Raw genomic sequence first — 27,931 nt, 5'->3', positions numbered from 1 at the left:
ATGACTCATCATTATCAGCTGGTGCTTTTTAATACAAGATGTTGGCAGATTGACTGGGTCAATTAAAGAAAGTGACCCAGCATTTTGCTAAGAGAATCAGTCACTTATTTATGTTGCCCTTAATTAGGACACCATAAAACTGGTGACAGGTTCCCTTTAAGGCTTCCACACTAAAGGTTCATATTTCTTTGATTATAGGTTAGCTGATCATCCATGGATTAAAAGATTCTTGTCAGCAGCCTCCAGGTTATATCCTTCCTTAAGACAATTGTCTCCTCCCTGGGATTTGAATACTGTTATTTCGGCCCTATCTCAGAAGCCGTTTGAACCATTAAGCAAAATCTCTATCAATATGCTTTCTTTTAAAATGGCCTTCCTTCTAGCAATAACCTCGGCTAGACGGGTATCTGAGATTCAAGCTTTTTCTGCCTTCCCTCCCTATAACACGATTTTGGAGCATAAAGTGATCATTAGACCAATTCCATTTTTCCAACCCAAGGTGGTGGTCTCAGATTTTCACAGAAGTCAGGATGTGATACTACCTTCTTTTTGCCCAGACCCACTCAATACGTTAGAAGAAAATTTTCATTGCCTAGATGTCAGGAGGTGTCTAGTGTTTTACCTAGATTCCACATCACCTTGGATGATAGATGAAAAACTCCTTATCCGGTTTCAGGGAAATTGTAGGGGCCGCAAAGTTTTCACTAGTGTTATTGCTAGATGGGTGAAGAATGCTATTTCTCTTGCCTATTCTTCCCTTAGCCTGCCTCCTCCAACGGGGTTTGGAGCTCATATCAGGGCCATTGCGACCTCTTGGGCAGATGCTTCTTTGGTCCAGATTTGTAGAGCCGCTACTTGGAGCTCTCCCCATACTTTTTTTTAGACATTACAGACTGCATCTTGATTCAGATGCGGCCTTTGGGAGGAAAGTGCTACAAGCTGTCCCCCCCCCCCCCCCTCCCTAATTTTTCTTTGTCTTATAGTTTAGTCTCGCATGGGTGCCGTCATGGGTGAGGGGAAAACAATAATTGCTCTTACCGGTAATTACGCACAAAAGTATATAATATACCATACTGTGAGGCCCACTCACATGGACGTCATTATAGTGCATCATTTGCTGAACATAGTAGGGGATTTACTAATTACTCTGTATTATTTTTTTCTCTACAACTGACATAAATCAGCGCAAAATAAAACAATAAATGGGTCTTTTAATCCATCCATGTAATCTGAAATGGGAACTTCAAATTTTCCCCTAGCCACTAGATGGGGGACAACTATCATTTGGGGCAGATTGCTGGGACCCCCAACAATTCCAAGGACAGATGTCCTGTATCCTTGTCCTGATAGAGCAGCAGGTTGAGCATGAATCCATTAATTCTCTACAGGAGTACCTGTTATAGACAGTGGGTGTGGAACTACCGTTTCAACCAGTTGGTTTGACTTTGGGCTAAACCTTAGGGCGTTATCCTGGCAGTACCCTGGTACTAACCCTTTAACCCCTATACATGTATCTGGACATTGGTGCAGAGAACCCATCAGACCACTACTTCCGGGAGTACTCTCAGTGTAGTTGAGAGCTGACCTAGGCTCTCTTAGACACCAGTGTGGGAAACCGAGGGATCAGACAAAACTCTTTGTCAGCAACAGGCCGAGGTCAGGGCAAGCACAGTGCAAATCTGTGAAACAAGTCCAATGTCAGGGCAGGCAACAAAGGACAATATGATAATCAGGCCCAGTGGAGAGTCAGAGTCAGGAATAAGGCAAAGGTCTGTACACAGGCAGGCAAACAAATGAAACGGCACACCAAACACTGGGACTAACAAGCTAGAACCAAAACCTATTGCTTAGGCAGAGAATGAGACAAACAGAACAGCATATATAACAGAAGCTGATTAACACATTAGAAACAGCCTAGTAGCTGCACAGAGAACCAAAGAAGGATTTAACCCTTACAATACTGCAGAATATGGTGAAGTTTAATGAAGGGTATCCCCAACAACCATACAAGGCACCAGCACCCAGCCTGCTGCCAGATGTCAGACCTCCAGTAGTGGGGCAGCATAGGCACGGGTCACCAATGTAACACTACCAGATATAGGTGATGATGTACATGGCTATTGGGTGCAATCCAATAAAAAAATGAATGGAGCAGGGTGGGGCACATGCCTGACCAGCTATTCCATCAAGATGGGGGCACGGACCCCCATTCTCAGTGGGACAGCTTGAAGTTACCAGAATAACTCTTTAAACAGATTTATTTAGTCACTTTTCAAATTCTACTCCACAGCAAAGAGTATCCACACCTGCTGCTTCTAGTATTTTAACTTTTGAAACACTTCCAATTAGGACTGTAATTCACTGTTACCAGATAACAGGATGTAATTATTTTAAATAAGTGATAAGAGCTGTTCATGGTATCGGTAGCTCAGAACATTTTTTTTTAGTTCCTAGAGTTCCATGCATGTTTGGGGTAGGTGGTACATTTTCAAGAGTACATTGCCATATTACAGGGGATTCTTGAACCATTAGAAAGCATATTGTACAAGATTATAGGAGGACCATTTTAAACATTAAATTTTAACCTTTAATGGTGATGTCTTCTGTCAACATAGCCATTGCTTCAGCCTTATATTCCCCAGGAAAAATCACTATAGTATCCCCACAATAACTATTCTCTAAAGCAGTATCCAAATTATTATGCTGCTGAATTAGTGTGTCTGGAGCATATTCTTTCACCTATAAAAAAAAATGACCAATGTAAAGTTTATGTAACACACAAGAAAATCAAAAGGTCTAAGTATCTAAACAGTCCAGTAACATCATGCTTGCTATATTACTACCATGCCCATATTAAAATGCCACAATTGTTTTTCTTGAGCAATCTATATAGTTGAGAACCTGTTTGAATTTTGCAGCGTTGTACTGCACTGCCAAAGTCAACATTCAAGGGTGAAGACCAAGGTTAACATTCAAGGGGTAAATTCTGGTTGAATATCAGGCGTTTGTTATAGTTATACTTAATCCAAGGCAGTAACTGTATGGATCAGGAGATAGAGTAAAGGGGTTTATCCAGTATTTTACTATTGATGACCGACACAGGCACCCTTCCAATCGGCTGTTCCCAAGTAGCCCCAGTTCAGGAATTCAGCATTGGAACTACACAGCAATGTCCATTGTGTAATGAATGGAGCTGGCCCTGCTGCCATTCTCTTCACTGTGCAGTATCAATGGCATGCTGATTTTAATATGTGGGGTTTTATGTTGCCAAAGTGACAACTGTAGTGGTGTTTTGGCTGGATGCTACATCTGTGAATCAGAGCAGAGAGGAAAGGCTGTGAAGCAAAGGGCACTTCACTGTGAAGCTCCACCATAAGCACTTGAGAGAAGAAACTGGCAGAATAAAACTTCATATTCACACATATTGATACCTGATGATAAAAGCTCCACAAAAGGTATGTTTGTCCTGCTCTTCCTTTAGAGGGAATCTGTCACCTTGTTTTTCCATAGTAAACTAATTACCATCAGATTACAACCCACATATACAGCATGAAAAAATACCTTTGGTGCCATTTGTGGGGTTTCCATTCCCCAAAAAAGAAAGTTTTTTTGTCAATATGCGCTCTGCCAGTGGCAGATTGTGATTAGACAGCACGATCGATTGATTGATTTTATCGTTTGAAAGTAATCAGTGGCAGGTTTACACTGCCAGATCATGGCTAACGAGTGTTACTATGCATGCTTGTTAGCAATGATCTGCACGATTATCTACCCATGTAATACAAGCTTTAGACTTATAATAATTCATTGTGAACTATAAACATATGGAAAAGATAACATTTCTTAGCATAGTATCAGATAATATTCAATGTATAGTAATGGATTTGAAGACTTAAGCCTGTATTAGACGGGCAGATTTTCTGCCAGATAATCATTAGCGTCCATCTGGCAGTGTAATACTGCCGCTGATTACCCGATGAACGAGAAAACACTAGTTCATCGGATAATCCAAATCTTTTGACAAATTTAAAAACTATCATTTGCAGGTGGCAGTTTGTGGTGTCTAATCACTATCTGCTGCCGGAAAACAATGATTCAGTATTTGGAAGAGCGATGGTATAACGATTGCTCCTCCCTATACTGAGGAGGAGATCGCTGCATGTAATATCAGCATGTTTTCTCCGCTAGCGAGCAGGAGATTGCTGGGAAGGAACGCTTCCCACCTGACAATCGCCAGCAGAATCGGGCTGTGTAATACAGCCTTCAGAAGTAAGTATATATGTCATTTCAATGTAATCTCAAAATGGAATAAGATCAAAGTATTCTTGTAGATTAAAGACTTGGCAATAACATGCAAAGACAATCTGTACCATCTATAGCCAATAGGATATTGTACTGCATTTACAAAGGCATATACTCAGGAAGAAAAGTATAATTTGTCTTTATATAAAGTACCAGTGTGACATACTCTCCCTTCTAATCTGGACAAAAAACAACTATTAGTGTTATAATGTAAATTACTTTGAAAAAGCTTGCAACTCATGGCTAAAACTGGCCTCTGTATTAAAATATCAAGGCTTCTTATTATTCCCAAACTGTCAGGGACTACAAAAGATTTAAGGTATAAAAATGGTAATAAACTGACAATTTATAGTGTGAGGTACAGATTGCATGTAACTCAGTAGTTGTCTTTTCTGAATGTGATTATTTCTTGATACATAAAATTCACCTGCCCATAGAGGTTTTTACACGTTTTACATGCAGAGCTTATTGTTTAGAAAAAGAAAGGCCAACCTAAGCATCAGGTGGGACCATCACTGATCACTACTAACAGGTTCTTGAATTAAATTTTTCTCCTCACCCAATCGACTATAGGAAGTAAAGAGTTTGTATGGAGTGGCAGTCCTAAATCTGCCCTGCTGCTCCATACAAACTCTATAGGAGTTAGGAAAACCGCCAAGTATTTCTGCTATATGGTAGCTCACACTTAGTTCTTACCATGTCTGCAGTCATTATTTTTGCCACAACATGCGTCACAACTTCTCCTGAATTTCTTGGACCTTTTTTACGTCTTAGAACTCTTGGGAAAAATGGTCCATGAGCTCTGTAATTTTTAAGAAGTGAAATGATTAATAAAGCAATGTTTATACATAAAAACAAGCAATAAAAATCCATGAAAAAAACAAAAAAAAAACTTTTTTAGTGGATTTTGGCACATTTTCCATACAGAATTCTGCGTACAAAACTGCTTAACATGAGCATTCAACTGAGAGAAAAGCAGAAGAGGGCAACAAGAGGGGGAAAGGCGCTCATAGGGTGGTATGTACGTTAAAGGAAGGGTCTTTTGGGATGATTAGGCTCACCTTGTGTGGTTGTGCGAGCGTAGGCACAACACAAGTGTATGTAGGTGATAGTGGGAGGTCGGTGCTGCCAGTGTCGTCTAGTCCTCACTTTGATGGGTTGCCAGCCCTTGTGAGTTGAACAGTAATATTGGAAGGGATGGAGCCCGTGTAAAGGTCCACACCCTTGGTGGAGAAACTATATCGGCGCAACTGGACGACCAGGTGAGTATTAGATTCAAACTTCTCTTTATTCAAGGTTGACAATGCGTTTCGAAGCAGATAATACTCCTTTTTGAAGTCTAAAAAACATATGTGTATCTACAAGCGTGTGAAAAGAAGTGCAAATACAAAACATTCAAGATAGCTTAAATGGTTAATAATCATGATAAAATTGAGGATAAGGTTAGTGTTTGATCAGTCTTAGTTACGAAAAAACTATTCATAATAGTTAATAATTGATTATAGTTAATAATAATAATAATAGAGGGAAAAGCAAAAAATGTACAGGTGTTAATATGGATTAAAATATCAATATATAAATACATAAATAGAGGAATAAATAAATAAAATATATACACATCAGTATGTGGCTAAAATTTAATGGAGGCAATTGCGTTAAGAAAAATCAGGGGTAAATGCCTAATGTATACCTGAACATACATATATAAATATATATATACACACATACACACACAAGTTGTATGTGCATGTATGTTAGTGTGAGGAATACCCAAGGGAAACCATAGCACGCTGTTTAAAACCAGCCGGTCCACCTATTCAAAGCCCTATTTTTCTCCTCAGCTACCCTTCTCCCATCCAGTCCCCTCCAGTACGTGTTCCTTACTAGGTTACCCCCTACCCCCCATCCAGTCCCACCCACCCTCGCTTTTCCATTGCTACTTCTCTCTGCCATCACACCTCATAATAACTTGTTAAACCTTATTTTTGTAGCTCTCAGGTTTTTTTTGTATTTTTTTCTCTCTCTCTCCCATTCAAGCCCAGTAGTCGTTTTCCCTCTCTCTTTTTCACATCCTCAATCCCCCTCCCTACATCCTCCATCACACCAGCCCCCTCCTTACTGTCACCAATCAGCCAAATCAATGTACATGTTCCTCTCCCTCCCACCATCAATCAACCTCAGTTCACACCCCCTGTTCCTTTTCAAAAATTGGCGCACTCCGTCCAGCTTGCTATCGCGCCCAGCATCATCGGAAGCAGGATGAACCTACGATCATTAGCTACTGGCACAAAAGGTAACCTCCATTACCCCCTTTTCCCTACTGCTCCTTCCATCAGCCCTGGGTTAACTGTCTGAACTCCCATCACCCCCTCTGCACCCGTACAGATATTCTCCCCCACGGCTTTGTGGCTATCACAGCGTGCCTTCCGCTGCCTAGCGGAGAAGATGCGAGACCACTCAGTCTCTCCTTCGGCACCCGAACTCCGCCGCCAGCGGCCAGCCTCCTCCACCATATCACTGTTCTTTTTCTCTCCCCCAGTGTGCATCACGCTGCGCAGAATAAACATAATAAATACATTTTTCTCACCCACTTTAGCGCACCCTGTCAATTCAATATATCTACAGCTCCCCCCTCCCCTCCTATCTTTGGCCCCCAGCCCGTACCCATCACTCCCCAGTCGCAGTCACACTGCTCCAATAGTCATATTGTGTTGTTGTGTTATGTTGTAGTCTGCACACGACACCACACTTAAAATCAAACATTGGCGTTCTGTATACAATAAACCTGCTTCTATTCTTATGCTTTAGTCTCTTTCCATCATACACATGCCCTCCCCATACACTACACACCTGCCACATTCACCCACTTCATCAATTAACAATCACTATATACTATATACAAAATATCATCATTTGGAACTCAAACAATAAACAACTAATTTATTAATTATATTTATTTTATTAATTCTTTCAATATATCTGGTTTTAAACAGCGTGCTATGGTTTCCCTTGGTATTCCTCACACTAACATACATGCACATACAACTTGTGTGTGTGTGTATATATATTTATATATGTATGTTCAGGTATACATTGGGCATTTACCCCTGATTTTTTTTAAATGCAATTACCTCCATTAAATTTTTGCCACATACTGATGTGTATGTATATTTATTTATTTATTCCCCTATTTATTTATATATTGATATTTTAATCCATATTAACACCTGTAAATTGTTTGCTTTTCCCTCTATTATTATTATTAACTATAATCAATTATTAACTATTATGAATTGTTTTTTCGTAACTAAGACTGATCAAACACTAACCTTATCCTCGATCTTATCATGATTATTAACCATTTTAGCTGTCTTTAATGTTTTGTATTTGCACTTCTTATCACACGCTTGTAGATACACATATGTTTTTTAGACTTGAAAAAGGAGTATTATCTGCTCCGAAACGCATTGTCAACCTTGAATAAAGAGAAGTTTGAATCTAATACTAATCTGGTCGTCCATTTGCGCCGATATAGTGTCTCCACTAAGGATGTGGACCTTTACACGGGCTCCATTCCTTCCAATATTACTGAGAGAAAAGGGAATCTGCATAATGGAAAAAAAACTATGAATATGTGAATTCTTGTTGCAGTTTCAGCACAAGCATGTCATATGTCATCTAAACTGCTCTGACGCTGCCCAGTGTCAGAACAGCTTCAGTGGAGTGATCACTATGCTGCAGCTGCTCCGTTCACACTAAAAGGACAATGTCAGAGTGGCCTAAGTCCACACTCCTTTTACAGTGGGTGGTGAAGTCCACCCGGTTGTCACTTCTTCAAGAATTAGCATATTGGGTACAGAAAGTAATCACATTAATTGCAGGGGAAGGGGGAGGCCAATAGAAATTATCTGCAATCAGAGGACCACTGTCACCGCCAGACATCTGAGAAGCTCTGACAGACGTTCTTCAGAACCTCCTGCTTAAGGTTCTTTTGTTTTGCTTTCGTTTTGTCATCTCGTTTCCCTCTCTCAGCTGTCATCTAGTTGCACTGATCGCATCCCTTTAAATCCCCTCCCATACTGCATCACTTTGCGGTTTATACCTGGAGTGTGTACATGCTGGATGCTACAACTGATGCTTCTACAGATAAGTCTGTTCATTTATTTCTGTTTTCCTGTTTGCTTGATCCTAGGTGACCCTGACTCCCTCCATATTAAGTGTAGGGAGCCGGTGGTCGTGTCCCCTCACTATTATAGGGTGTTCAGGTGTCATACAGTCGAGGCACGAGGGCATGCAATTTTCTATCATAGAGATCTTTGCATGGGCTGAGAAGACAGGGAGAGTTTCAGGGTTTAAATAGGGGTCACCCTTTTGTTCCTTAGTTTCGGATCAAGCCAGTCGGATCCTTATTTGTAACTTCTTGTTTTCTGTTACACCATCCGTGACAACCACAAACAATAAAGGTACACTGTCAGTTTACTTCTCAGGGGACATGACAGGTCTGGCAACAGTGATCTATGGGCTGTTACTGTTAGATTGCTGTTATCAGTGATCTGTATATGGGGACAACAGGGAACACATAAATAATGTGTCCCCTGCTAACCTATACCCCCATAGTAAAAAAGATCAATGAATACCATAAAATGTAAAAAAAAAAGTGTGTATATATATATATATATATATATATATATATATGTTTGGAGGGAATATATACACACACACACAGGGATCAAAAAGTGCCCACCGCTCCCAACTCCACTGATTTTGAACATTCTGCATGACATGAAGGGGTTTTGCAAGGGTGTCAGATGCTCAGATATTAATATGTTCCTGTCATGCAGATTATATGTTACATCAAACTACGGTAATAATCCTTACCCATGGCCACCAATGTTTGCATATTCTAACTGGGCCCTATGTACTTTTTAAAATATTTCTGTACTTGCATGATTATTATAGATGTACAGAGGCTGCATCTAAAGCTAAGAGGTTAATACATTTAAAACTATAACAGGTTTTTTGGCACTGTAGCAATGCCATATGTTAAAGAATGTGCACATATTTGACACCAATATGCACAGGAAAATGAGAGAATTAATTTAGAGTAATTATTATTTATTGAATAATATATGAGCATAACAAAATGAATGACTAACTATTTTTCCCAAAATGAGGCTTCATTCACACGTTCAACCTGCAAAAGGACCTTTGATGACGTAATAGCGCTTCTATCTTCATTCAGCAGGACCTGCAAGAAGAGGGAAGAAGAAAGAAGGCGATAAAGTCTGCGCGATCAAGTGGATGAGATTAGTAAGCGCCAAGCGCTTCGATCAGATTGAGTTCCTCTAGAGGGCTATACAAGGACTTAGTAACATAACATAACATAAGTAATTTTTTTTATTTTTTAACCCTTAATGGAAATTTTACTTAGCATTCTGTATTAAAAAATGCTATTATTTTTCATTATAACCATGTTATAATAAAAATAATAAAGTAAATGGACTTTAATGGGGTCCCAGGGCTTATCCCTATTTATTAACATCAACTCCTTAGCAACTATTCGTGAAAATCGCATTGCATCCGCACTTGATTTTCACGCAGCCCCATTCACTTCTATGGTGCCTGCGTTGCGTGAAAAACGCTGAATATAGAATATGCAGCGATTTCCACGCAACACACAAGTGATGCGTGAAAAACATCCCTCATGTACACAGCCCCATTAAAATGAATGGGTCAGGATTCAGTGCGGGTGTAATGCGTTCACGTCACACATTGCACCCGCACGGAAAATTTGCCCGTGTGAAAGGGGCCTAAGAGCTACAAAATTAATTGATGTTCACTCCCAATTTAGAGTGAACCTGTTGCATTGAACAAGCAGTCTGGTCTGCCAGCATCATGTTACAAGGCTGAAGGAGCTGAGCAGATTGATGTCCAGTGTTTTGGGGAAAATATTCAGTAAAACTTGTTATTTGTTGTTTAAATCCCTGCTCATTCTGTACTTAGAGGAGTCCAGTGGGCTGTCCTAATCAGTAACTGATAGCTCTCTCTGAATGCATACCAATATGGGGAAGGCTGTCAGTGACTAAGACCACTCCCTGGACTCCTAAGCATAGAAACAACAGGGATTTAAATAAATCCCTGCTAAATTTTGCTCTGGTCATGAAGACCCAAAATTTCCTTGTTCATGAAAAGGGAACTTATAAAGTGGCCCTGGAAAAAAAAGAGATTTTTGTATAACTTACCAGTAAAATCTCTTTCTCGCTCTTCCTTGGGGGACACAGAAGACCTTGGGTATAGCTCAGCTCCCTAGGAGGCGTGACACTAAGTGAAAACTGTTAAGCCCCTCCTCCAGCAGCTATACCCTCAGCCTGGAGAGAGAGACTGCCAGTTGCGTGTCCAAGTAGTGAGAAAAAGGCAATGTCCAACAAATGGAACCAACAAGCCAACTACCAAACGGGGTAAACCAAGTCCAGAAACCATGTAGAAAAAAACTATGAATGGGTGGGTGCTGTTTCCCCCAAGGAAGAGCGAGAAAGAGATTTTACTGGTAAGTTATACAAAAATCTTGTTTTCTCGCCCATTTCCTTGGGGACACAGAAGACCTTGGGACGTTCGAGAGCAGTCCAAGAGGGGAGGGACCACAGCTCCAAGCCGAAGCACCCGAAGGCACCAAGGAACCACCGCCTGCAAAACCAGGCGGCCCAAGGCAGCATCCGCCAAAAGCCTGAGTATGCACCCTGTAGAACTTGGTAAGGCGTGCAAGACTGACTGGTGGCCGCCTTGCACAATTGCGCGGCCGAAGCTCAATGTCTCCGGCCCAGGAGGCACCGACCGCACTGATGGAATGAACAGTGACCCCAAAGGCGAAACCCTGCCCTTGGTGCGGTAACCGCAGCTATAGCCATCTGATGAAGCAGGAAAAAAGCCACCCTTGAGGCCAACAAACCTTTGTGCAGACCTCTTGGAACCACAAGAGACCGAGCGTCGACAAGAGCTGGTGACCTCCAAGTAAAACTGCAAGGCCCGAACAACGTCAAATCAGTGAATTGTCCGTTCCCGGGGGTGGAAAGGGGAAGAAGATGGCCTTGTTGAGTGAAAGGCATATACCAGCTGCAGAAGGAAGGGACGAAGAACAGACCTGTCCCGGGAAAGGACAGACGGCTCGGAATAAGAAGGGCCGCCATTCAGACACCCGTTTGAGAGACACGATGGCTATAGAAAACACAACCGTACAGGACAGAAGGAGTAGAGAGAACTTCTGTAACAGCCTCCAAGGAAAAGCTTGGTGCGCCGAGAGCTCAGCACGTAGTTCCGGTAGGGACGGTACAGAGGAACCAAAGAGCCACCCCGTGGAATAAGGACTTGACAGGCCCAAGAGGGGCCAGGGAATGCTGGAAGAGGATGGACAGTGCCGATACTTGACCCTTCAAGGAACAGATTCCCAGGTCCAGACCGGACTGGAGAAGGACAGAACCATGGGGAGAGAAAAGGCAGAGTGGGGGAACACCTCACTTCCCACAGAACCCCAGGTAAGAACTCTAAGTCCGATAATAGATCCTGGAGGAAGCACGGTCGGGAGCGAACACTAGCGTGCCCGCTGGAATCGCCTGGGCAAGCAGGAAAAAAAACAATGTGATCAGGCGCGGACCAGTAACTCGGGCACAAGAGTCCGGCAAAACTGGTCCCGTCGGCCCCCGAGCAACGTCGTCTCATATCCACCCGGAGTGGGGGAGCAGAAGGAAGGAACCCACAGATGCCAGGACAAGACAGGCTAAAGTCCTGTCGATGTTGCCACCAGAGGGAGGGGTTCTACCATCCCGGTGCGGGAGAACTAAGGACAATCCTGACCAAAGGGTGGTCCTCCCAAGTTACCGCAAAGGTAAGTTTACCGCAGGACCATCGCCTAGAATGAAAAACGCAATCTGCACCCAAGCGGGAGACAGAATGCGGTAGACCCAGTAAATGGCGCACAGCTAGTACAGCCAGTGTGAACGAGGGAGACTGTACGAGGCCACAAGGAACACCGAAACCATCCAAGTGAACAACCATGTTCTCCCCAGAGGGGAGGGCAGTGAAGGAACAGCCTCTGAAGCCTGGCCAGGGCAGAAGCCACATCGGAGTGATATGCCCCGAGCGGGAGCCAACACAGAGACGGCGAGAAAAAGCAGATCGAGACATGGGCCGGCATAACACCCTCCACCGACAGGAGGAGTGGGTAACAGGGTAGTCATAGTAGGACAGCTCAAAGGTAGAACACCTGCAAGTAGAACACCTGCTACTCCGTGAGACACCCGTCTCACCGTCTCGCAGAAGGCGAATACCCTGAAGACCCCAAAGTGGAGGTCCCCTGGACCTGGGTAATCAAGCACCCAAGAGAAGTTGGGTGACCTTCCCGAGAAGAGCGGCCTGAACCTGGAAGCAGAGCAGAACTGAAGCGCAGAGGGCGCCAATAGGAAGGACTCATACCACAATGCATCCGAAGAGGAGGAAATGGTAGTAGGCGAGGGAACCGTAGTCCCGCCAGGGCCAACGTAGAATTCGAGGGGCGCTGCAGACATCACTCTCGTCCATGTGACCGCTTGCGCAGGGAAACAATGCAGCGGGAGGATGAATGGGTACATATGGTGGATACCGTGACAACGGAACCGCAATATACAATCTAAACCCGAGAATGAGTACCGCCTAACTCGGCGCAGCAGAGAGCAAGTAGAGCCCGTCCGGGTTAGGTGGAAGCAGAATGATCTCTTCAGAGAAGAGTGCAAGACTTGCAGCAAGCATCGTACCCCAAGAGTAACAAGTATGTCGCAGGAGGAAGGGAGGCATACGTACGAGCAGCCCCTTAAGCAATGAGAAGGCCAACCCACCTACGGGAGGAGAAGGCATACACGGCCCAAACAACGCACAGAGCGCACAAGAACGTCCGCTCACTGCAAAATAGTCACTCTGCGAGGGGGATCAGCCACAGAGTCCCACAGTATCTACGAAAGTGCAAAGTGCAGCCTGGAAGGGAGTCATGCCCAAGACTAGTACGGCATGCGACGGAACGCAAGCAGTCCGCCCGGAAAGGGGGGAAAGTACCTGGCAAACACTGCAGTCGGCAAGAGTGCAAAGGCCCGCCCCAAAAGCGGGTGATGCCAAAGGCCAGTACCAACTTCAGAGAAGTAGGACATACCATATTCCGCCCAGAAGGGGGCCATGCACATGGTCGCACAGTATCCAGTAGGAACGCAGGAGGTCCGCCTAGTGAAAGGGGGACATGCACAGCGTTATCCTAGCATCAAGTGATTGTGCAATAATTCACCCAACACTGAATTTCGTGAGAGTGCAACTACCCCGCCAATGCAGGGGGACATTTACGAGTCCAGCACAGCATATACAAGGACAGCTGTGACTCACGTGAGCATGCAAAATTCCGCCCATGGAATGAGGGGTGGACATGCACAAGGCCAGCACCGTATCCAATGGGAGTGCAAGCATTCCACCCATGGAAGAGGGCCATGCTCATGGCCAGCAACGTATCCGGTGAGAGTGCAGTATTCCGCCCAGAAAAGGGGGTCATGTACATGGCCAGCATTGCATCCAGTGAGAGTGCAAGTACCCCGCCATGTATGGGGGTCATGCACATGGCCAGGAACGTACCGGCGAGAGAACAACCACAGACAGTGAGAGTGTATGTATGCCGCCTGAGGAAAGAAGGCATAAGGCATGCCCATGGCCGGCAGCGAATCCAGTGAGAGTGCAGCACACCGCCCATGGAAGGGGGGAGGAGGTTGTGCACGTGGCCAGCAGCGGATCCAGTGATAGTGCAAGCACCCCGCCATGGAAGGGGGTCGTGCACATGGCCAGCAACTTACCGGCGAGAGAATTACCCCAGTCGGTGAGGTTGTATGTATGCCGCCTGAGGGAAGAGATTGCAGAATTCCGCCTACGGAAGGGGGTCATGCATATGGCTGGCAGCGAATCCAGCGAGAGTGCAGCGTTCTGCCTATGGAAGGGGGTCGTGCACGTGGCCAGCACCATATCCGGTGAAGGTGCAGTATTCCGCCTATAGAAGGGGGTCATGCACAAGGCCAGCCCGCAGCCAGGGAGAGTACAGTATTCCGCCTAGGAAAGGGGGTCATGCACATGGCCAGCACCGTAACTGGAGAGGATGACGATTCTGCCTATAGAAAGGGCCGCATGCACTTGGCCAGCGCCGAATCCCAGGAGAGGGCAAGGGTCCGCCTAGAAGGGGAACATGCACCTAGCCAGCGCCGCAGCTGGGGAGCGCGACATGCCGCCTATGGGAGGGGGTCATGCATACGGCCAGCACTACTGAGATCAGGCTGCAGCATCCTGCGCAGCCAACAAGAATTCCGTTATTTTTATATATTTCTTTTATTATTATTTTGTATTATAATTTTTTTTTTTTAAACACAGCCTCGCTGAGGCATGAATGGGGCCACCATACAGGGGCACAGCCTCTCCGAGAGGCAGGAAATGGGCCAGTCATACAAGCCTATGAGGAAGGCCATATCTTAGAGGATCTCCTGTAGATGGGAGCCGGCCCCTGCAGATGGCCAGTACCCAAAAGGTTAACAGGTATCCCGCCGTCCGGCGGGTGGGGCATCGCAGCGATACACTGGGGACGGGGAAACCTCCGGCGGGAAAAATTCACGCCTGGAGAAGTTCCCCGCCCCCCCAACCGAGGCCGGAAATTTGCGGCCTAGTAGGCCACGAGACGGGGCCAACATTTTTTGCGGCGCCCGGCCGACCAACACGTGCCGGCAGTCGGCCGGGACCTGGAGGGAGCCGGAGTGCGTATGTACATACCGGCCGCGGGTGCCCACCCCGCGGGCCAGAATTGGGGCCCAGCAGGCCACGAAGCCTGGGCCAAAATTTGCGGCATCCGGCCGACCGGAATACACCAGCGGTCGGCCGGGGCCTGATGGAGCATCTCGCTAAAGTATATGCCGGCCGCGGGTGCCCACCCCGCGGGCCGGAAGAGAGGGCCCTGCGTCTCGGTCAGGAGCGGGCCCCTGGCCCTGAACATCGCACCGGTAACCTGAGGATGGGGGGACCATGAGACCGGGTGCCCGTGAGGATAGAGGAGGGACGCCGCATAACCCCTCCGTCAGGGGCAGCTAGGTGTGGGCCTCCAGGCCCTTAGCAGCATTCCTCTCACAGGGAGAAGGGAGGCAGTGCGGCAGAACCATGTTGCAGATTCTGCTATGGAGGTCAGGAGGGAAACTGGAGAGGGTGAAGCAGATTGTCGCCCTGCGGCACCCCAGGGGCCAGCCTAGGTCCAGCAGGGGAAGGGTCCAGAGGCACCAGTATGGGGGTCTGTCACGCAGGAGACCGGGGTGGTGATGGGGGACATAGGGCTGGAGAAGCCACTCTCTCACCATCAGCCGTCTTCACCCTCGGTCCGTTTCAGCAGGGTCGCCCCTTCAGCTACTGGCACCGTAGTGCCAGGACGCTGGAAGAGGGACTTTGCGTGCGGGCGACCCTTGCGCTGGCGAGATGCAGGGGAGCTGCACTGCCCTGGTCCACCTTGCCTTCTGTGGGGGAGGCAGCAGTGCCGGTGACTGGCACTGGCGCAGCTCAACCCCGGGAGAAACAGAGAGGTCTATTGCGTCTCTGTTGTCCATGATGGTCTGGAAGAAAAATAAAAAAATAAAATAAAAATAAAAATGTAAACAACAAGGAGAAAACAGCCCTGCAGAGTAGGGAGTGTCTTGCCTCCTTGGACACTAAGCAAAAAACTGGCAGTCTCTCTCTCCAGGCTGAGGGTATAGCTGCTGGAGGAGGGGCTTAACAGTTTTCAATTAGTGTCACGCCTCCTAGGGAGCTGAGCTATACCCAAGGTCTTCTGTGTCCCCCAAGGAAATGGGCGAGAAATAAAAGTTGCCCCATGTTATAGGCGGATCCAAATTGACAAAAGGAGGGCCAACACGAGTAGGCAGGGCCTGCAGTATTGTAGTGCAGCACAAAATACTGCCAAAGCAGAACCAAACAGCACAGTATAGCACAAAATACTGCCTCAGCAGAAGAAAATACCACAGTGCAGCACAATATACTGCCGCCTTCACCACAGTATTCAACTGTATTTCTGACCTGAAGATGGTGATACAGTTGAGTTCAGGAGGGCTACTATGGCTGTTGGCCAAGCACCTGATGCTCCTAGCATTAATTAATGCTTAGAGCATCAGATCATTATGTACATGGCTGATGGCCGTGGGCTTGGGTGGCACCCCTGGGCATGCCTGTAAAGTCTATGGCCTGACCGCATCTGTCTTGGTCTAATGACTAAAACCCCAAATATTACCTATTGCTTGAACTTTCCAGACATGTATCCAGCATGAATCACAGAAAATAATTATTTACTCAAATCTGTACTGGGAATTGTAGAGAAATATATGCTTTAGGAATAGGGTATAATTAAATTATTGAAAGTGCAAGTAGTAATGTCTTAGGAATATAATGACATTCTTGCAAATACTAGAAGTAATGTCTTGGAATATATTTACATTCTTGCAAGCACTGGTAGTAATACATCAATAATTTAATAAAACCTCTGTTAAGAGGTATGAAAATAAATACCTCCTTTTATTTTTATATGTGTATGAAACATCAATGATTTGAAGAGGACCTTTCATAGAAATTTTTTTTTGTTCAATTAAATACCTTTCTTTGCCAGGTACTCCCTGCTGATGCTGCAACTCTGCCTGTTTTTTTGAAATATTGCTTGTACACCGCGCTGTGCCCCCCGCTGTTTTCCCGCCCAGTATGTTAATACTGAGCATCGGTACATGGAGGAGGAGACGCCGGGGTTTCTCAATGGGCGTCTCCTTCTCCTTGGCTGTGCCGCGATCAAATCACAGCGGAGAGCATCACAGCCAGGGAGAAGGACACGCCCATTGAGAAACCCTGGTGTCTCCTCCTCCCTGTACCGATGCTCAGGTGGGACTGTTCCTCAATAACAAGTAGGTCTTCATCAGCTACTTCAAAGAGAAGCTATGACCTATTAAAATAATGAAACTTATTACACCCAATAACCCCCCCCCACCCCCCCCATCACAAAAAAATGATTAAAAAAAGCATTTACTGGTATTGGTTGTGTAAAGTCTTAAAGTGTATCATAAATTTGTTTTTACCTGAGCCGTAAATATTCCCACATTTTCAATAAGCCACTTAACATTTGGACTTCATAGAATTTATGCCAACAATCAACAGCTTCTGAAACTGAAGGGTCGTCCTTTATCTTACTCTGAAATTCAATTAGTTCTAAACGCTTGTTCCTGTATTTCTCAAGAGTTTTCTTAAAACGCTGGGCAATAGGAAAAGGAATGTTTCCATCCTGAATGTCACCATACCTATAACAGTAAACCTCAATTTTATCCATTTCATAAAATCAGCTAAAGAGAAACATATTACTATTGTAGAACTACTAGCTATACATTGTAAGTTCCTTAAAGGAATATCGGATATCTAAAATATCCCCCCCAATGCCCGGGCCCCTTGTGTGGATTATACTTACCTGCTCCCCGGTACCTGCGTCGCTCCAGATCCCTGCATGGCTGCCGCTGCATCTCCCCGTCATTTAGATCAAAGCATCCAGCATGGGTAGTTCGGGGGTGCACCCAATAGCAGGCCACGACGGAGACGAGCCTCAAGGAAGTATAATTTATCTGCTCCCTGCCACTCTGTTCCTCCTCCATGGGTCCTGGGCTATTTTTACTGCACTTCTAGTCCCCGCATATCAACATCCTTAATGGACAGGGTCACTTGCACCGCTGCAACTAATGACTTGCCTCAGCGGTGAGGCATCCCCAAATGGCATGCAGTGATGCAATTTTTGAAGGATACAGAGTCATTTTCACAATTTTTTAAAGGGCTTCTGTCAATAGAAATAACACTAATAACCTGGCTGACATTAGCGATGTGCTAATGTCAGCTGAACCTAACTAGGCTAGTCCAGTTTTAAACATGCTCCCGTTACTGCAGAAATGTTACTTTTATTATATTCAAATTAGCCTCTAAGAGCAGGTGGGGCCTTACTCCTTTCTCCCACCTCTGTCCACGCCCTCCAAAACTTAAATGACAGGCCCAGACAGCGTTCACATCCTCCTGCCTGGCCGAGTGCGGTGGAAATATTGTGCCTGTGCCGTTTGGTATTCAGCGCAAGCGCAGTGGAGGAAGGACCCTCGCTGGCTGTAAATATATATATATAGGATGAAACTATCTCCCTTAGGCCGAATGCACACGGCCGTGAGCATATAGATCATACCAGTGTATTACTGTATTGCGGTGGCAGCAGGGAGCGCACAGCGTCATAGCAACCAATGACGCCGTTCGCTCCTGCTCTCAGCAGGAATCCAGCCCGTGGTTCCACGGACCGCTCACGGCCGTGAAACACGGCCGTGTGCATTCGGCCTAAGGGAGATAGTTTCACACACCCTAGAACTGGGAAAAGGTACCCTATTAAAAGATACTATACTTGTAAGTCAGAGTACATAATATATAGTGCCTTACCCACATGGGCTACTCTATGTGGGTGAAACAACACAGCAATGAGAAATAGACTAAACCATTTTTTTTTTTTTTTTAACTCGTTTTATTGAAAAAATTGTAACAAGGCACATACATGGCATATACATATGCATATCGTAAAATCACATACAGTAGGTACAGCAAGAATGATGAAAACATACCGGAGTGTCATACGGTACAGTACAATAAATAAAGAGTATACAGTCATACAGATGTCATCATTTCCTTCGCGAGCACAGTGTGGACAAACAAATCAATTGGGAGAAAACTTAGAGGTGCTATACCCCTCTCAGGAGTTGTCTGACCTTACAGAATTGGGCGAAATGGTTAAAGTAGAGTCGCACCATAGACCCCAAACTTTCTGAAATTTGTCAGGGCACTTCCTATTCACATATAGTACTTTTTCGTATGGGATGATCTGATTCACTAGCCTTTTCCAAATACCCACAGTAGGAAGATCCTCCGCCATCCACTTGAGGGCTATCACTTTGCGGGCCATAAACAGGGATTCACTGAGTAGAATTTTATTGTAATGCGACCACCCGTCATTGTCAAATACACCCAGCAGACATACCTTGGGACATAGCAGAATCGGACCCATACCCAATGACGACAAAACTCTAAGGATATCCTGCCAGTATAATCTGATATGGGAGCATTCCCACATCATGTGCCAGAAGTCCGCGTTAGTCTGTAAGCATCTAAGGCAATTAGGCTGAGGCATCCTCCCCATCTTATGCAGCCTGGTAGGAGTCAAATAACTACGGTGCAACATATATAACTGTATCAGTCTGTTGTTAACCGAGGGTGACACAGAGGTGACAGCCTCCAACGCATCCGTCCAATCCTCTGCAGTAAGATGAGGAATATTAACCTTCCACCTGGCTTCGGCTAGAATGGGTTGTGAGGACATTCGCAACCCCAGCAGGTAAGTATAAAGGGCTGAAATCAAACCCCTAGGTCCTTGTGATTTTACTACACCGATTAAGGGATATGAAGAGATGGCCCTGCTCGGATCCCTAAACTGTACCTGCAGGGCATGTCTGATCTGCAAGTATCTAAAAAAATTGGGTACGCTCCAGGCCAAATTTCTCCTGAATTTGGGAAAAGGAACAAAGAACACCATTCTTATACAAATCACGCAGCGCATGTATCCCTAAAGATGCCCAAACCTGAGTTCCCTCTATGGACTGCAAATGGGGAAGCAACGGATTATCCCACAGGGGTATATCATCTGCCCAATCCTGATAACGCCTCAATTTGGAGTCTTTCCAAACTTGATGTGCCAGCTTGTGAATCTGCAATAGTTTCCCCAATAGCGACCCTGCCCCTTCTAACACTGGCCATAAACTGGACAACCCCAAATACTGCTGCAGGTAATATTCCATATTCACAAGAGGCTGCCCATTAACCCAACCAGCCAAAAATCTCAATTGACCCGCAAGGAAGTACAAGTGAAAATCCGGGAGAGCAGCACCACCCAGCATCCTGGTCCTCTGTAACGTGTGTAAGGCTAATTTATGTCTGGCCTTGCCCCAGATAAACTGCACCATTAAGGAATGAAGCCGATCAAAAAAAGTCCTAGATATTGGAGTGCAGGCATGTTCCAACAAATATAGCCCCTTGGGTAATAGGATCATCTTTATCAAGTTAATCCGTCCCATAATAGATATAGGCAGCAATTTCCAGACTGCAAACTTGCTAGAAAAAACAGATTCCAAAGGGGCAACATTTCTGGCGTACGCCTCTCTCGGCTCCTTGGTAATGAAGATCCCCAAATATTTAAAATGATCTACAATCTTCAGATTATGATAATCAGTGGGCCAGTCGGCGTTCCATAAAGGCATGAGAGCCGACTTGGTCCAGTTGATATGTAAACCCGAATACCGCCCAAACGTCTCTATAATACTGATCGCTCGTGGCAAAGACACCTCCAACCTACTGATGAACAATATGAGATCGTCTGCGTACAGGCCTACTCTGTCCTCCCTGCCCCCTAGCTCGACACCCGTATATATCTGATCCCGTTGAATGCGAAGAGCCAGATGTTCAATGGCAATTGCAAACAGGATAGGGGAAAGAGGGCAACCCTGCCTCGTACCCCTTTGTAAATCAAAATAAGCTGAGGTGGTACCATTCACCAAGACATTGGCTCTGGGACTGTTATACAATATCCGAATCCACTGAAGAAACCCAGGACCGAAGCCAAACTTCTCCATTACCTTCATCAGATAGGACCATTCTAGCGAATCGAATGCCTTCGCGGTATCGAGCGAGGCCAAGGCCCACTGCCTGTCATCCTGAGTACCAATTTGGGCTATGACTTGAGCCCTACGGATATTACTAGAGGTCGAGCGTCCAGGTATGAACCCAGTCTGATCACTATGTATTATGCTGGCTATCATCTTGTTCAACCTATTGGCGAAGATCTTTGTCAGAATCTTATAGTCAAGGTTCAGCAAAGATATCGGCCGATAGGAGGCACATTCCACTGGATCCTTATCCGGCTTCAAAAGTACTACTATAGTCGCTTCATACAAAGAATCAGGTAACCTACCCAACCTCCACGCCTCCTGGAACATCACCTTATGTTGAGGCCCAAGTATATCTACATATTTAGCATATATCTCTAATGGCAGGCCATCAGGACCAGGGGCCTTCCCGTTTGCCAGGTCTTCTATAGCTTCCTGTATCTCCTCAACAGTTATGGCCTCCTCTAACACCCTACTGTCCTCCACTGATAAAGTCGGATGGTCTATCTCAGCTAAATAAGCCTCCAGTTCTACCTCCGAGTGCTCCGTTCGTGATCGGTATAAATCGCGATAAAAGTCGGCAAAACTCGATAGGATATCTGGCACAGAGTCCCTCACCTCGCCATCCGGGGCCTTTATACGCAGAACCGGCGGGGCTGCCGAATTCCTATGGACAATCTGCGCCAATACTCTCCCAGCCCTATCTCCCACCTCGAAAGCCTGCTGTTTATAAAAGAACATTTTCCGGTTACTCTTTTCATGCAAGTGTACCAGATACATCCTGCCCTTCTGCAACCAGTCCTGCCTGTTTCCCTCAGAGGGATCCGCTGCAAATCTCGCTTCAGCCTCCCTGACACATGTGTTAAAGGAGTCCTCCTTCTCCCTGGTCTCCCTCTTGATATAAGATATAGAAGATTTAAGACATCCCCTGAGGTAAGCTTTAAGGGTGTCCCACAATAATAATGAAATCAGAGATGAATGAAATCAGAGATTTTTACAACTGCAGAAGCAAGGGTGCGGTCTATCTGTGCCAATGCCCTTGCCCCTTGGACTACATAGGCAAAACTATCCGTGAGGTCAGGCGTCGAATCTGTGAACACGTGAACGACGTGGTGAAGAAAAAGATCACACCCGTCGCGTCACATGTAATTGATGTGCACGGTGGCGACCCTAAGTGCTTGCGATTTTCGGTCCTGGAAACCATCCCTGTATCTCCAAGGGGTGGCGATTGGGACCGTAAAATCCTCCAAAAAGAATGCATGTGGATTCACCGCTTCAGATCCCAGGCACCATTAGGGATCAATGAGAGACTTACGTTCTCCTGTTTCCTATGATCTACTTCCCTCCAGGGACGGTTATTCATGGGGCCGTACGTTTTCCTCTATCCCGCTGTCATAAAGTAGCGCCACGTCGGTAATTTTACCAATAGCCATGATAAAAGTAGGATACTACTTTAAAGTATCCAGGTTGCACATTGCTCATCCAATGTGCCTTAGGTGTCTCATTTATAATAGTAATACACCTTTAGTGAAAAGTACAATACTGCATCATCAATAGCTCCCAGACCCCGCCCCCTTTCCCGAATAGAACGCCAGAATAATAAGCACTATGCTATATGTAAGTGACTGGTTTAATGTATTGAGCATTGCGCTACCTTGCCTCTAATGTGATGATATCTGCGCTGAGTAGAAGCGATTCGACTGATGGAACGGATGGGGAGTGAGTCTGCGGTCCATACAACAGGATGTGACTGCCCCATGCGTTCCACCTGGATGAGGCGCCGTACGGACCGGAAGTGACGTAGCTGTGCGTTCCACGCAACCGGATGTTAGTTCCGAGTGCGTTCCACGTGGCCCGGCCGGCTCAGAATGCTCCGGTATGTACCTCCAACTACATGAGGGACGACTCATGACGTGTATACACGATTCTCAGGCCGGAAGTTAAACATACTAATCAGCATGAATCAGACACAACTGGTGGGTGGCTACTTAAGGGAACGGGAGTGTGTGTGAATGAGAGGAGGAACAGGACGACACCAGGACGCAGGTTAAATGTAAGTCTGGACAATCTATTGAAAATTTACATCACTGTAGCATGTAGTGTGTTTCACACCATGCTTGAATTTTTGCTCACAGATCCCTAAGTGACGTATTGGCCCGTATCATGTGGGCTCTCTTTCCTCCTGACTGCACGGGACATTGAGTAAGTGCTGATTTGAAGGAGATATAGGGGATACAAATGCATTGTACTGTGTCTAGTACATGAACTGAGAGCATTTTTATTTCTTACAGGTGGGACATATCAAATGGGTCCCTTGGTCCTATGCCTAAACATCATCTGCGTCTCTGGTCCTGTTGCCTCACCTTATCTTAAGTATCTTTAACCTATCTTGTGTGATGGTTGCATTTCTGACCATATAATTCTTTCTGTGATGGTTGTATCTCTGACCACATATGCCCCCTGATGAACCTAGTGATAGGGGAAACGCGTTGGGGCTTCATTTAGAACCAACCTGGGAATGCATTGACTGGTGCACCCGGGCTTGGCTCTATAGGGTATAGGTGATATTGATTCAATTCACCCTACTGTATCGATCTTGATTGGTCCTATCCATCCTAGTGTCCCTGTAGGAATTTTTTTTCTTTCCCACCAGGGACACATGACCACACCTACTTATGGTCTGTGGAGCAATTTTTGTTAATTGTAAAGAGGAGGGTAAACGCAGGGCAGTCAGCCCAGGAACGAGGACAGGGAGTCTCCACCATAAGGGGACGTCCCTGGGCTGAGGTTATAGCCAGGGTGAGCTTAGGGAGAGTATAGGCATACCCATTGCTCCCATTTTGCTGCCCTGTGTTCACTCATCCCTCTCGTAGTGGAGTCTTTACGACTAGCTCCCAGACATATCCCTGCATCTATTATTATTGTTGTTTGTCTTTTTCACTTATGCACTGGTGAACCACCACAGTGGTACCTTTTTTATGATCTGACTAGTAAAAGTTATGTTTTAAGGGGATCAATACTGCTGGACATTATACTGTGAACTTTAGATCCTTTTTCATTGATCTATATTGAATAAGCTGGACATTTATTCTTAGATACATTATGGCAAATTTTTTATCTGGCACTTTATTTACCGATGCCTTATTGAAAGAAGCGCAGGATATCTTCTCTGACAGAGAGATTCCGGGACTCAGTACATCAGCCTCGTGTAAACAGGTCTTTTGGGACCTTTATAACAAATACAAAGACAACATTAAATCTTGGTGGGAGATACGTTGTTTCGAGAGTTACTTGGAACACAAGATAGTCCCAAAAGGACTTCGTCTCCAAGTTAAATCGGCAGAACGTATCGTATCACCATCCCTCATAACCAGGTGGGAGGAACAACTGACACTTAGTTCACTGAACCTCATGCAAATCCTCCTTGATGAGGAGAAATTGATGTTTGAAAAAACATCTGCTAGCCTTCAGGAACAAATTGATATTGCCCTCGCCTATAAAGACGACCCAGATTTCTCTAGACGGGAAGCTTCTCTCCAAGTGTCGGTTGAAAGGTTTCAAACTGTCATAAAAGAGAGAAAGCATAGACAGTTCCTCCGTGACCTCTCGGAATTTAGAGAGAACAGGGCCTACCAACAACAACCCACTGGCTCCGCACCTTTGGTGTCTGAGGTGTCCACATCGGAGGTGGACTCCTCCGACACCGAATTATCAGGTGGGAACTATAGGGGTAGAGGCTCGACACAGACTGGGAGAAGGGGCAGACGACGATGGCAGAAGGGAGGAACAAGCGGGAGGGGTCGTCCGGGGGGGGGTAAATTACTCCACCGGGCCAGCATCCTATCCCTCTGGCTCATCATCTCAAACATCTGGTGCTGCCTCCAACAATTTTCCGTCGTCACATTCCCCTGCATGCGCCTCGGCGTCTTTTTTAGAGAAAAGTCAGATCCCTTACAATCTTCGGGGGGGGGGAACAAAGCCGACAGAACCTGAAGGATGGGCTCCAAGTTGTGAATTTATCATCTCGGTCCCTAAGTGTACTTGAACTAGGGGTACTGAGTAAGGGTTTGTCATTTGTTCCAACCACTAATTTCTGTCTATTCACGTGGATTAAGGACCTGAGCCTATTTGCTAGACGCCTTAAGTGGCACAAATTCTTTAGGGATAATGATAGACAAACATGTGCCAGACTCGGCCTGAGTGAATGTGATCTTGCCTCTTTGCAGACCCTCTGTGAACTGGGGGAGGAAGGTAGCCGGTGCCCAGGTCAGGGACCATATACCAATCTTAAACCAACAAGTACAAAGATGCCCCCACCCATAAAATACGAATGTGTGGATATATTTATGCAAATGGTGACGAGTGAGCTGGAGAGATTTGAGGGAATGTCTCCCCGCCACTTCAATCTGTCTCGAATGGAGATGTCAGCCCTGACTGCCCTTGAGAAAGATAAATCTATAATCATCAAACCCTCTGATAAGGGTGGCAATTTGGTCATTCTTGACCATGTAGCGTATCAGACTATGTGTTTGAATCTTCTGAAAGATAGGGAAGGTTATAGGGTGCTGGATACGAACCCCCTGACCCCCTTCTACGAGGACTTGAAGATCATCTTGACTGACGCTCTAGTAGACAGATTGATTTCGGCGGCTGAGTACAACTTTCTCCTTCCCGCTCACTCCACCATTGCTACCTTCTACGGATTACCCAAAATCCATAAGGGGGTTATACCCCTCAAGGGGCGCCCCATTGTCTCCGGGGTTAACTCCCTGACCCAGAACTGTGGGATCTACGTCGATCGTGTGCTGAGGGAGTTCGTCGTGTCTTTACCCTCATATACGAGGGACACGATGGACTTCCTCAGCAAGATCGACGCGATCAATATGGACAAGGACTGCATACTGGCAAGCATAGATGTCGAGTCCCTTTATAGCTCTATCCCACATACGAAGGGGATCTCTGCTACTGAATACTACCTGAAGACTAGGGACATCCACTGCAGGGCGCATAACATCTTTGTGCTCAGGCTCCTGGAGTTCACCCTGACCCACAACTTTTTTCTCTTCAATTCGCGGTTCTACCACCAGCTCAGGGGGACGGCAATGGGGAGCCCCTGCGCCCCCACTTATGCCAACCTCTTCCTGGGCTGGTGGGAGGACACTGTCGTGTTTCCAGATAGGGAGACCTGGTGGTCCGAGAAGATCACCTTCTGGACAAGATATATAGACGACATTTTCGTGATTTGGAAGGGTGGGTCGGGTGAGCTCCAGGAGTTTGTGGGGTCCCTTAACAACAACGATGTTGGTCTGCGATTTACTTTTGAGTTTGACCATCACTCTATCCCCTTCCTTGATGTACGGATAACCAGGGAGGGAGAAAAACTCACTGCCAACTTATTCAGAAAGGACACCGCGACCAACTCGTTGTTGCATTGGGAGAGCCATCACCCTCTACCGCTTAAACGTGGCATACCAAAGGGTCAGTATTTGAGGACCCGGAGAAACTGCTCCGAGGGTAAGACGTTTCACACTGAGGCCAGGAAATTACAGACGAGATTCAGAGAGAGGGGATATCCTCAAACAGTCCTCGGAGGGGCGTTTCGGAACGCCGCAAGCAGGGAGCGTACCGAATTACTTGTCCCGAAACCTAAGGTACAGAGTGTACAACAACCTATACGCTTAATATCTGTATTCGACTGTGCAAATGTGGAAGTAATGTCAGTCCTGAAAAGGTACTGGCCAATTCTCCACATGGACCCTGACCTGAAGGATGTACTGACTAAGCAACCGAGCGTTACTTATAGGCGGGGGAGGAGCATAAGAGACCGCTTGGTTCATAGCCATTACAGTGCACCAACTGGAGCCGGCACTTGGCTGGACCGGAAACCTTGCGGGATGTTTAAATGTGGCTCCTGCAAAGCCTGTGCGTTCATATCCACCGCAAAATCTAACATCTGTTCAGTAACTGGTCAAGCCTATGAAATCAGAGATTTTTACAACTGCAGAAGCAAGGGTGCGGTCTATCTGTGCCAATGCCCTTGCCCCTTGGACTACATAGGCAAAACTATCCGTGAGGTCAGGCGTCGAATCTGTGAACACGTGAACGACGTGGTGAAGAAAAAGATCACACCCGTCGCGTCACATGTAATTGATGTGCACGGTGGCGACCCTAAGTGCTTGCGATTTTCGGTCCTGGAAACCATCCCTGTATCTCCAAGGGGTGGCGATTGGGACCGTAAAATCCTCCAAAAAGAATGCATGTGGATTCACCGCTTCAGATCCCAGGCACCATTAGGGATCAATGAGAGACTTACGTTCTCCTGTTTCCTATGATCTACTTCCCTCCAGGGACGGTTATTCATGGGGCCGTACGTTTTCCTCTATCCCGCTGTCATAAAGTAGCGCCACGTCGGTAATTTTACCAATAGCCATGATAAAAGTAGGATACTACTTTAAAGTATCCAGGTTGCACATTGCTCATCCAATGTGCCTTAGGTGTCTCATTTATAATAGTAATACACCTTTAGTGAAAAGTACAATACTGCATCATCAATAGCTCCCAGACCCCGCCCCCTTTCCCGAATAGAACGCCAGAATAATAAGCACTATGCTATATGTAAGTGACTGGTTTAATGTATTGAGCATTGCGCTACCTTGCCTCTAATGTGATGATATCTGCGCTGAATAGAAGCGATTCGACTGATGGAACGGATGGGGAGTGAGTCTGCGGTCCATACAACAGGATGTGACTGCCCCATGCGTTCCACCTGGATGAGGCGCCGTACGGACCGGAAGTGACGTAGCTGTGCGTTCCACGCAACCGGATGTTAGTTCCGAGTGCGTTCC

The 27,931-nt window shown here is 45.9% G+C and overlaps 1 protein-coding gene across 1 annotated transcript in view; it reads right to left on the bottom strand.

Annotated features, from left to right (window-relative positions):
• Nucleotides 1-27,931, bottom strand: part of SHCBP1L (SHC binding and spindle associated 1 like) — a 116,780-nt gene that overhangs the window by 32,015 nt on the left and 56,834 nt on the right. Inside the window, exons 4-6 of the mRNA XM_044302388.1 lie at nucleotides 17,439-17,657; nucleotides 4,999-5,104; nucleotides 2,586-2,739 (exon numbers count right to left, since the gene is read on the bottom strand). Coding sequence (XP_044158323.1) covers nucleotides 2,586-2,739; nucleotides 4,999-5,104; nucleotides 17,439-17,657 — 479 coding nt within the window. The remainder of the gene's footprint in view (nucleotides 1-2,585; nucleotides 2,740-4,998; nucleotides 5,105-17,438; nucleotides 17,658-27,931) is intronic.

The sequence above is a fragment of the Bufo gargarizans genome, chromosome 7 (genome assembly GCF_014858855.1).
Source record: "Bufo gargarizans isolate SCDJY-AF-19 chromosome 7, ASM1485885v1, whole genome shotgun sequence".
Lineage (NCBI taxonomy): Eukaryota > Metazoa > Chordata > Amphibia > Anura > Bufonidae > Bufo > Bufo gargarizans.
The sequence above is the reverse complement of the archived record's forward strand: the minus strand, read 5'-3'. Positions and strand labels throughout refer to the sequence as shown.